The sequence below is a fragment of the Melozone crissalis genome, unplaced genomic scaffold (genome assembly GCF_028551555.1).
Source record: "Melozone crissalis strain CALT ecotype California unplaced genomic scaffold, PUWL_Pcris_2 ptg000106l_1, whole genome shotgun sequence".
In the NCBI taxonomy this organism is placed as follows: Eukaryota; Metazoa; Chordata; class Aves; order Passeriformes; family Passerellidae; genus Melozone; species Melozone crissalis.
Window position 1 is genome coordinate 1,021,743 of NW_026535883.1, and position 11,338 is coordinate 1,033,080.

At 51.9% G+C, this 11,338-nt stretch overlaps 1 protein-coding gene across 1 annotated transcript; it reads right to left on the reverse strand.

Annotated features, from left to right (window-relative positions):
* Positions 1 to 201: 201 nt before the first annotated feature.
* SOX7 (SRY-box transcription factor 7) lies at positions 202 to 4,578 on the reverse strand. The gene is given in 3 exon segments (XM_054291702.1): positions 202 to 2,144; positions 2,146 to 2,402; positions 4,353 to 4,578. Coding segments are annotated over 3 exon segments (1,149 nt in total). The 3' UTR covers positions 202 to 1,478.
* Positions 4,579 to 11,338: the final 6,760 nt, after the last annotated feature.

The following is an 11,338-nucleotide window of genomic DNA, read 5'->3' on the forward strand; positions in this document are numbered from 1 at the left end:
ACAGGATTACAAAGATCACATCTGAGAGATGGCAAAAGCAGAATCAAGGCCAGCACAGTGACCTGAGCCTCAAGACACTCCATGAAAAGTGAGGGTAGGCACTCATCATGCCCTGAGTCTGTTTGTTAGAAAGCAATCCACAATTTGTAAAGATAACCACAGATCTTTGTTTTATTTATAAAAAAATGGAAGTAGAAAAATTTGGCTGAAAATACCAACAACAATGATGACAACAAAAATATAAAAAAATAGCACTTGCACGGGAAATGTTTCTGTTTTGAAAACTGTTGTCAATAGCAACAGCAATTTAAATCATCGAACAATCATCATATAAAAACATTTATTTAAATTAAATATTTTATGCAAACTCGTATCTACACTCATTCAAAATGCATAGAGTCACACAAAAGAGATGGAATGTATTAGCTTAAAAACCAACGAACTTTTGGGGTTTTTTTAAAAGTTTTCTTTGCAATTATTATTAATACATTTTGGGGACTGAAACCAGAAAATCATAACCACGTTACTAACTAATCATTACCAAGTGCCATACAGTAAACACTAAGATTAATCATGTCATATAACTGATTTAAAATAAAGCTTCATTTTTATGGAAAGGAAGAGAACTCGAGCAATACAAAATCCGAGGTGGGGGGGCAGGAGGAATAATGGAAGGAATAAATCAATGTACAGCTTTATTACAAGCAATAGAACGCCAGAGTTAGGAGAGGCATTGGGCACTGTGGCTCCAAACACGGAGCCTTCCCTTTCAAAGGATGTTTGATAAAAAAAGTGTCTGCTACATCATCACCTCTTGGCCAAAATGTTCATCCCAGGACCTGCTCCCATCCGGGGTGGATGCCGGCTGGATCCTGCCTTTCCAAGCCCTGATCTCACCCCACTCCAGAACAGGCTCAGCTCTCTCCTGGCTGGTGTCCCGTCCCCTCTGGGGCTTCCCAAGGGATGAAGCCCCCAATCCATGCTCTGGGGCAGGGGATGTGGGCTTTAATCCCCACTGGAGTGCTCAGGCAGGTCAGGGTGGTCAGGCAGCAACACCACCACCAGAACCCAAACACAGCTCATGGACCTTCACCAAAATCTTCCCTTCTCCCATCCCTGCCTTTCCCCCTTCTAGGGGGAATTCAGACCTGATGTTTGCGGGGTGCTGCAGCACTCCTGACTCCAAAGCAGTGCTGGGGATACCCCAAAATGAAGGGCAGCCTTCCTGTGCTCCCAGGAGCATCCCTGCTTTGGAAGAGGGACTTGGCCAAAGGGCTTTGGCGTCGGGAAGTGCCCCCTGGCCACGGTGGGAGCAGAGCACTCCAGGCTTTGCACGGTGGTGACCCAACAACCCAAATCCTTTACCTACAGCACCGAGGAGACTCCAGGGCCTTGTGCTTCGGTCACCCTGAGGGAGCAACGCCTCGGAACAGTGTCGGGTCCTTCCTGGGCCACTCCAGGCGGCCCCGGCTGGGCTCCTAAGACACGCTGTAGTTATTGTAGTAGGTGGCTGTGGCATCAGCCAGGACGGAGATGAGGCTGTTCTCGGAGCTGTGGGAGCTGCCAGAGCTTGGGATATGCCCGTTGGCCAAGGCCCCTCCGTGGTGGTGGTGGTCACCGTGGCCGGGGTTGTTGAGATATTGGTCAAACTCATTGCGGTCCATCTCCCCCAGCAGCTCCGCTTGGCTCAGCTGGTCCAAGGTGTCAAAGCCGTGGTGGTCGGGCGGCGGGGAGAGCTGGCCCAGGTGGGCATGGAGGTTGGGAGGGGGCAGGGAGGGGAAGGCGGGTGTGTAGTAGCTGGGAGGAGGAGGAGGAGGAGGAGGAAGGGAAGGGCAGCTGGAGGCCGGGGGGATCATGCAGGTGGCCGGCTGCGGTGGCATGGGGCTGAGCGCGTGGTGGCCGCAGGGCAGTGAACCACCCGCGAACTCCGGTGGGGAGAAGGTGGCACCGGCCAGGTGGGAGCGGTGATGCTCCTCGGGGCAAGGCGAGGAGAAGAAGCTCTGCTCGGGGTCTATGGCATCCAGAGGGGACATCTCCGGCGGGGTGGGCAGCCCGTAGGGGTAGGTGTCCACGCTGGTGCTGCTGCCACTGCTGCCTGGAGGCTCCCGGTACGCCCGCACTGCCGGCAGCCCCGGGCGGGGGGGGGTACTCACCCGGGCCCTCTTTGTCCCCCCCGGCCCGGCTGCAGGTCTGCTTTTCCGGCACAGAGTTCTGGTCCCCCCGTGTGAGGCTGCCCAGCAGAAAGCCGGGATCCACCCGCTTCCCGATGCGCTTGACCTGCTTCTTCCGACGGGGCCGGTACTTGTAGTTGGGATAGTCTTGCATGTGCTTCACCCGCAGCCGCTCGGCCTCCTCCACGTAGGGACGCTTCTGCGACAGGCTCAGCGCCTTCCAGGACTTCCCTGAAACGGAGGACACGCTCCCTTAGCACCCACAGCCTCCCAAGGGTGCCCAGTGTCCCACACATCCCAAAAACACCACAGGGGTGGGAGAAGAAGGGGGGAATTGAGGCTAAAGAGTCTCTGACTCCCTTCATCCCAAGTCCCCACACAAGGTGGGTTTGGGGTTAGTAAATAAATCCAGGCAGATGAACTCTCCCATCTCCCTGTGGAGCAGGGACAGCCAAGGCCGTGCCTGGCTGAGCAGAGGTCAGGACGTGCTGTCCTTTAAGGTGCCCCAGTGTGTGCCCTGCCAGGACTTGCAGCAGGGCACAAGGAGAACTGGGCACTGTGACAGCTGGTCTGGATGGTGGAAGGTGTCTCTGCCCATGGATTAGATGTTTTTTAAGGTCCCTTCCAACCCAAACCATTCCATGATTCTGTAATCCTATGACCTCGTGCCTCCCTGTTTGAGATAAAATGTCCCCAAGACACAGCATAGAGAAGCAGCATTGGGCAGGGGGGGTTTATCCCACAGTGAGGCTGTCCCAGGCTGCTCCTCAGGGTAAGGGGGAGAAAAGAGGATACACATCAAAGCCTTTGATGCCTTCCCATGGCCTGAGACAGCAGAAATAACACTAATAAGATGAGATGCTGCATGGCAAAGCAGCGAGGAGAAAACCCAAACCACCAAAGAAAACACCACAGAACTGTCCAGGGAAACACAAACTTTGGATAAGAGGTTGGGCAGCAAAGCTGTGTTGCAATTCGGGCAGCTCTTTCTCAGGCTGCCTGGGCTGATAATTTTGGTTTGTCCTCTCAGTTTCACATCAAAATGGGGATTGGGAGGAAGAGAGAAATAGTAGATGGGGAGTGGGAAACAAATGTGTGCTCAAAATGGGATGTGATCCCCCAAAAGTAACAGCAGAAATACACACACACAGCCCCCAGACATGTAATACTGGCACAAAGTGGCACAGCAAAGACAGGCCAGGAAAACTGGGGGGTCCCTCCTTGCAGAGCAGGGCAGCACCCTCAGGGCTTGCAGCAGAGGGGTGGCAGGGTGCCTGTGCCCTGGGGTGCAGGACACCATCAGGCTGTGCACCCCGAGGAGAGGCTGCACACCTGCAGTGTGGGACCCCGTGGGTGACACAGTGGGTGCATGGTGCTGCTAAACTCCATCAGGTATTGCAGCCCCAGAGTGCTGCACCCGGGCTGGCTTTGCACCCCAAAACCACCCAGAAAGGTGTAGGGGCGCCCTCCTGCTGCGTGACAGACCGGGTCCCCACCTGGGCAGGGTTGGCACCCCCAGGGATGGCGAGTGGAGCTGGCATTCCCAATCCGGGGCGCTGGATCTGGGTGGGATTTGCACCCCGGGATGACCGGGTGGGTGCATGGTGCCTAACCCGGGGCGCTGGATCAGAAGGGGATTTGCACCCAGGAGAGTGTCTGTATCCCCACCCCAATGCACTGAATTCGGGTTTTCACTCCTGAGGACCAAGCCCGGAGCGCTGGATCCCAGCAGGGTGTGCATCCCAATCCCGGGTGGGTGCCGGATCTCCCGGGCCACCGGATCCGAGCAGGGTTTGCACCCCCGGGAATGCCCTGCTGGACTCATGGGCACCAAATCCGAACAAGGTTTGCACCCGCAGGGATCTCCGGTGTCACCGAATCCCGTCAGGATTTGCACCTGGATTGCCAAGTGGGTGCCCGTGTTCTCCCTTCGGGGCACCGGATCCGAGCAGGGTTTGCACCCCCGGGAATGCCCTGCTGGACTCATGGGCACCGAATCCGGACAAGGTTTGCACCCGCAGGGATCTCCGCTGGGTGCCCCTGGGCACTGAATCCCCCTGGATGGCCGGGTGGGTGCCCCTGTGCTCCCACCGGATCGGGGCAGGGTTTGCACCCCCGGGGATGCCCGCGTGGGTCCCCGATTTCCCCCCTCCCCAACCCCGCGCCCCCCGCGCTGCTCACCGAGCATCTTGCTGAGCTCCGCGTTGTGCAGGTCGGGGTTCTGCACCGCCAGCCTCTTCCTCTCGTCCTTCGCCCACACCATGAACGCGTTCATGGGCCGGCGGATGCGGCTCTCGGAGCCCTTCTCGCCCTGCGACGCTCGGGGGGGTGGCCCTGGGGACAGCCCCTCGCCCGTGTCCCCCTCCAGCCGCTCCGGCCAGGGGAATGTGCTGAGCAGCGCAGCCATGGCCCCCCCGGCCCCGCCGCGCTGCCCTCGGGGTCCCCGCGCAGTCCCAGCCTCCTGCCCGGCCTCTCCCGTATTTATGAGCTCCTTGGAAAAAGCCTCCTCCAATGACACCGAAGGGACTCGCTGCTCCTCCTTGTTTGCAAACTCCTCAGCCCCGGCCGGGATGGTGCTGCGAGGAAAGTTCTCCCCACCCCTTCTGCCCGGCGCCCCCCCGGGAAAGCAGCACCCCCAACACCCCCTCTTTTCTCCTTCCCACTCCCCCCTCCCCCTCTTTTATTATTATTTTTTCTTTATGTCGCTCGCTGAAAGGGAGTGAGGAGAGAGCTGGAGATGTCCCGCCCCCAAACAGCCCCGCTGCCCTCCTGCACCTCAGAGAGCTTCAGACTTTAAAGGCTGGGGGGTAACAGGGAGAGAGAGAGATAAAGGCACTGAAAACTGGGGGGGGGGGGGGGGGGGGGGGGGGGGGGGAAGGAAAACGGCACTGAAAGGAAGATCCCACTGGGGTGCAAAGAAGTCCCCTCTCCAGGCTTTGACAGGCTGCAGGAACCCTCTTTGCCAAGGGAAATTGAGGCACAGATCCCACAGGCAGGGACAACTTTTCCCCATTTCTGCTTAAACCACCAGCCCAGGCTGTGCTTTGCCCACCCCATGTGGGTTTTCACCCCAAATTTCCAGATCCCTTTGTATGGGATGGAAACTGGGACACACTGAACCTGCTGGCGGGTGCTTGTCCAGCCTGGTCAGGCCCCTAAGGGAGCTTTTAGGGGAAAACAAGGCAGAGATGGAGCTCAAAGAAGATGAAGCATCTCCAGTCGGTCCCCGCTGGGCACTGGGAGACAAAGGATCTTTTCCTTGCTGCTGCTTTTTATGGAATGCTGCTCCAACCCAAAAAGGCAGGATGGGATGGAAGTCCCAAAGCCACACAACGGTGTCCCCCACTAACCCCAGCTGGGTGGGAAAATCATCCAAGCAGCATTCCTCTCACTAGGACAAAGGATCTCCAGGAAGGTGATGGCACCGAAAATCCCCTCGGGGATTTGCCCTGGGGAATGCATTTGGTGCCTGGATTCCTGTATGAATTTGACCCGCAGATACGGGTCTGCAGGGAAACCGTGGGTTCCTCTCGGCGCTGCCAGAAAAGCAGCGGGACGGGGTTTTGGGATGGGCAGGATGGGGCTGGCCGAGGCTGCCCCATCTGACCCCAAGGCTGGGGGGAAAACCCCGGCGCGGATCCCAGGCCGGGGCGTTCGGACAGGTTTCCCACGTGCCTGGGTGTTCCTATTGACTCTTGTCAGATTAGGAGTGATGGAGAGAGCTCATGTAAATGTGAGCCGGGCAGGATCCGCCTGGGCTTCCTGGTCTCTCCCTTCCCTCCGCACAGGAGCGGGATGGTTCTGGTTTCTTGTGGATTGCAGCGATTTTGGGGTCAGGAGAATCCGCAACTTTGCTCGCAGCAGAAGCAGCGACTGCCCTGCCCGAGCTTTTCCCCGGGACTGAACTAAAACCCTGCGGAAGCGACAACATTTTCCAAAGGAACTGATTAAATCTATTAAGCTATTTACAAGTGGGTTCCATCAGAGCTGCTGTTATCTGGGAATACAACAGGAAGGCAACTTCTCTTAAATCTAAAAGGCGCAGGAGATTTCCTGGTCTCGGGACAGATTTATAAACCCTTTCCACACACACACACACACACACACACACATGGAGGAGCTGCCTTTTATCTGGGGTTTGGAGCTGGGCACGCTCCTGGGGACAGCTTGTTCTGTCCCAGCAGCTCCAGATCTCTCCTAAAATCCTGTCTCGCGCCTTGAAGTGCCGGGATGGGGCAGGGAGGGAGGATGTCAAACTCCCCACCCTGCCCTGCACAGGTCAACCGGGTGCATTTTGCAGGCTGGAGCTGCTGCAGAGGTTGGCAGTGATATTTTGGGAAGAAAACCTTAATTCTGTTTAGCTCCCTTTAGCAAGGGTGGAAGTGCCCTGTAAAAGAGGCTGCCAGGGTTGCAAAGGTTTTATTTTGAACGGGATGGTACTTTGGGTATGGTGAATATGTTGCATAGCTCACTGTAACTTTTTAACCCTCAGGATGCTCAGGACCTGGCTATCATGAATATAAAAACACCTCTGTGGAGGCCCCAGAGGCCAGGAATATTTAGTAGTAGCAGCAGAATTTCCCTCTCTGGGAAAAGGAAAGAGATGGATGGATTCCACTTGATGCCTTTTACAGGACCGCTTCCAGCTTGCGCTGTGTTTCCACATTTTGCAGGATGGGTGGATAGGTTTGGGAGAGGAAAAAACCCTGAGCAAGGACAGGACCTGCACCCACTCCTGCCTCTGCTGCCAAAGCCTGGAATCTCTCAGAGCACCTCTCTGGGTGTTCCTGATCCTCATTATTCCCTCCACATCCTGGGAGTAACATTTGACCTCCCAAAGGCATCACAGGGGTCAACTCTGTGGCTTTTCAGACCCTCCTGAGACCCAATCTGGGGCTCCTGTGTGCTTACAGCACAAAGAAATCCAGCAGAATATTCCTCATTTGGATTTCCTCCCTTCCCAGGGCCCCCACACAGAATTTCAAGTGCAAACACTGCTACTATTATTAATAACTAATTTTTTTCCCCTTTCTCCCCCTTTCCTGCAGCACCTGGCATTCTGATGGCATTAGTAAGGAGGGTTTCATTCTGCACCCTGCCTAAAATGCTGGTCAAACCTGTCCTGTCGGAAGCTCCCACGTTACATAAAGGAGGCTGGGGCCATGTGAAAATGCCACCTCCTAATTACTACCGGATTGGGGTAATTAGTCTGGAAAAACCTCGGGATTACCATTTTTTTTCTTTTTTTTTTTTGGTGTGTATGTGCTCACCTTCCCCTCTCTGCTGCGAGGCTTCACCTGTATCTGGGGCACAGGAAGCAGCAGAGCTCTCCCAGGGCTTTGGGAACAGGGAAATTACGGCGAAAAAGCCGCGAGCGAAAATAGATGGAGCAGACAAAGGGGGGAAGAAAGCTTTGTTCTCCCCCATTTTCATGGATGGGGAACAGTGGCAACAACTCCCATGGGCCAGGCAGAAAATGAGTGGCTGAACCCTATGTGGAACGAGCACCTCTTTAAAAATATCCCTCTTTTTTTTTTTTTTTTTTTTTTTTTGGGTGGATCTGACATCTGGAATTTTATCCCTGCAAAGAGAGGGTTTATTTTTACTCCCCCCCCCCTCCATCTCGCACCCCACCAACCTTCAGGGACATTAAAATATGTGAGAAAGTGCAAATCCTAAATTAGCTCAATATTCACATGTTCCTTAATTATTGATGAAACTCTTGGCTCCCAAGGGAAGTTTTTTGCAGAGAGAGCTGGGGGTTCCCAGCAGAAGATTCCCTCAGTGCTGCAGTTCCCAACTCTGCCCACTGCCCATCCTCCTTGATTCCACCAGGTTTTCCCCAGGGATTGCTACCTGGACCATTTATTTTCTAGGTAAAAAATCCCAGAGCTTTCCCATTATACAAAAAAAGCAGAAAAGCTCCCTTTCCCACCCCTTGAAATGCTAAATTTTTCAGCATTGTGCTGAATAGTTCTGCTCTTACTACTTTTAAAATGCAGTTTAAAGGTTACAAAAATATATATTTTAGTGCCTTTAGGTTAAAAGGAACTAGGAAGAGTTTCCCTCTTACACCTTTAAATTTATGAAGATGGATTAAGATAAAAAAAAATGTATTTGTGTGATTCAGAAGCAGATTTTGACTTGCTGAGAAATGAAGCTTCAATTTGTTTTACAATATTACCACTTCTGCCACCACAAATTATGTATTTGTGCTGCATTTCCCAGTCTTACATCACTAAAAGTTTATTGGTTTATTATTGGACGGAATAGCTACAGAAACAAAAGTCTTGGTTATTGCCCCAAGTTCTCTGAGCTCAGATCCTTCCTGGGGGTTCCTGCCCAGGAGTGAGGGGGAATTAGGAAAGGATGGCTTTGGATGTCCACAATCCTCACCCTGTGTCCAAAACTATTCCCAGATCTTTTTTTCCAGCCAGGTGTGATGCTGGGCAGTGCTTCCAACAGATTTTGTGTGGTTTCCCTCTCTTCTTGGAGCTTCCTTCCTTCTCTTGGTGTTGGCAGGTTCGGAGGTTTTGTGACGTAACTTGTGTCTTTTGAAGGTGGATAATGCAACACCTTCAGTCTCGTGTGTTTAAACAGGAGAAAATTGGTTAATTACACTGATGAATGCAGCTAATTGTCCTTGCTGAGAGCTGAGGAGCTGGAGGCAGAGAGCACTAGGGCAGCTGAAAGGAGAACTGCAGCCATGGGCACGATGCTGAGCTGTCCCCAGACACTCCACAGAGCCACAGAATGGTTTAGGATGGAAAATCCCTCAGAGATCATCGAGTCCAACCATTCCCCAGCACCGCCAAGGCCACCTCTGACCCATGTCCCCAAGTGCCACATCCATGTGGCTTTGAAATCCCTGCCGGGATGGGGACTCCAACACTGCCCTGGGCAGCTCCTTCCAAACAAATTCCTCCTGATGTCCAACCTGAGCCTCTCCAGGCACAATTTGAGGCCGTTCCCTCTCATCCTGTCCCTGTTCCCTGGGAGCAGAGCCTGACCCCCCTGGCTGTCCCCTCCTGTCAGGGAGTTGTGCAGAGCCACAAGGTCCCCCCTGAGCCTCCTTTTCTCCAGGCTGAGCCCCTTTCCAGCTCCCTCAGCCCCTCCTGGTGCTCCAGCCTCTTCCCAGCTCTGTTCCCTTCCCTGGACAGCCTTCAGCCTCTTCAATTCACAAAAGTCACAAAGCAGCTGCATCCCAATGCACTCAAATTCACTTAAACACAAGCACAAGTGGTTCTGAAATATTTAATGGTGTCTTGCATTTAGGCTTTAAAAAACCCTGGTTGTTGCTAAGGGGCACTTGGGGACATGGGTCAGTGGTGGCCTTGGCAGTGCTGAGGGAATGGTTGGACTCTATGGTCTTAGAGGGCTCTTCCAACCTTAATGATTCCATGATTTTACAATTCTACCTCTGCTTTACAGTGGCTGTGTGAAGCATCAGAGGTGGCACATCTTGGGAGGAAATTCAAGGAATTCTGCCTTTTCCACATGTCTGGGCTGTCACTTGAGGTGCTTCAGTGCCATCTCCCATCTTTGGCACCAAGCAAAAATCCACAGACAGACAAAACTCCAAAAGCCCATGAAGTTCACGCAGATTTGGGTCCAACAATGGTACCGGGACTATTTTTCCATGGTCTCTCCTTCCCAGGGTGGTTTGGTGCCTGCAGGTGCTCACAAGCACAATTCAACCTCCATTATTGCTGCTCTAATATTGCACTTGCCAATCACGTCCTTGGCCGTGGATCCCGCAGCGAATTCCAAGCCTGAAAGCCAAGAACAGCCCCATCCCTGCAAAGAATGGAGGAGCTCAGGAGAAACCGGTGTTGGAACGTTCCCAAAGCAAAAAGGAAAATTTCCTCCAGTCACTGCTGACCTGGGGTTACCAAAACTGAAAACATTTTAATATCTGTGCTGCGAGTGCCTTGTTCCCCGTTGTGGAGTGACAGCAGAGCCGGGGATTCTCATTTTCCTTGGTGTCCAGGTAATTTCACTGGGAGCCACCTCATTCTGTGAGGACAATGGATGAATTTATAACAAAAGGCCTCGGAGTTTGAAAGTCTGATTTTCGCGGAAATGAAACCAAGTCGCTCCTTTGTGCTCGCATTCTGCTAATTCCACCATCTGGGCACTGACGTAATTCTTCTTCTTGTGCTTTCTAAAAAAGGCCTTCTTGCCAAACCCAGAGTTGGGTTAAAACAGAACTCAAAACCCACTAGAAGCAAACAAACAAAAAATATATATGTAATTTATTACTCTGAGACGTGTTTCTCTTGTTCCAATCATCCATTTCACTGGACAGTATCTGGTAAGAAGAGCTTTTCACTGAGTAATGTTGACCATAAACACAGAGCAGAGCAGTTAAATCAATTGTTTCTGTCAAATACAAGCAATTTATGATTTATGATTATTTATTTATTATGATTTTCCCCTCCTACAACCACATGCAGAGCTTGGGGCACATTAAAATTCCACATTTCCCCGGGTAAAATGCCGTGTATTTATTGCAGAAATAGAAAAATCTTCCATTGGTAGCTGATACTTCATCTGAGCCAGATTTCAGTGTTGGGTATCCTGAATTTAACAGGAGCAACAGCACAAATTTAAAGGTTTATTCCTGGTTTTATTCTTCCTGTAACTGACACTGGAATGTGGCCAAGCACCCACAAGAACCAGCACACAGAAACACATGAAAATTCACAGAGGGAACAAACAAATAAGCCCAGCAGTATTTGGAGAAGGAAACCTTATTCCTTGAGTAGCACCTTTTTAAACTGATATCCCAGAGAGGCTCTAAAGTTTAGTTGGCTTAAGAGTTAAAAAATAATAATTGGAAACAATCAGGCCTTTGGATTCTAATAAAAATTCCAACTTGTGGTGAGGAAGAAATCAGGAGGGATGCTTCAGTTTAACATAAAACATTATTTTGCTGTCTTCTTTCACAGAGAAGATGATTTTTCCACCTCAAGCATGGAGTTTCCTCCCAGTTTGACAATAACTGATGGTATTTGGTGGTATTTCATTTAAGGAAGCCAGGGACAAGCAGATTATGGTGAATAATAATTGCACAGCCTGAAAAGGAGATGCAACAAGGGTTAAAATCCCTGCCATGTGAAATCCAGGAAAAGGCATCTTGTTCTATATAAGAAGTTAATTTTGCT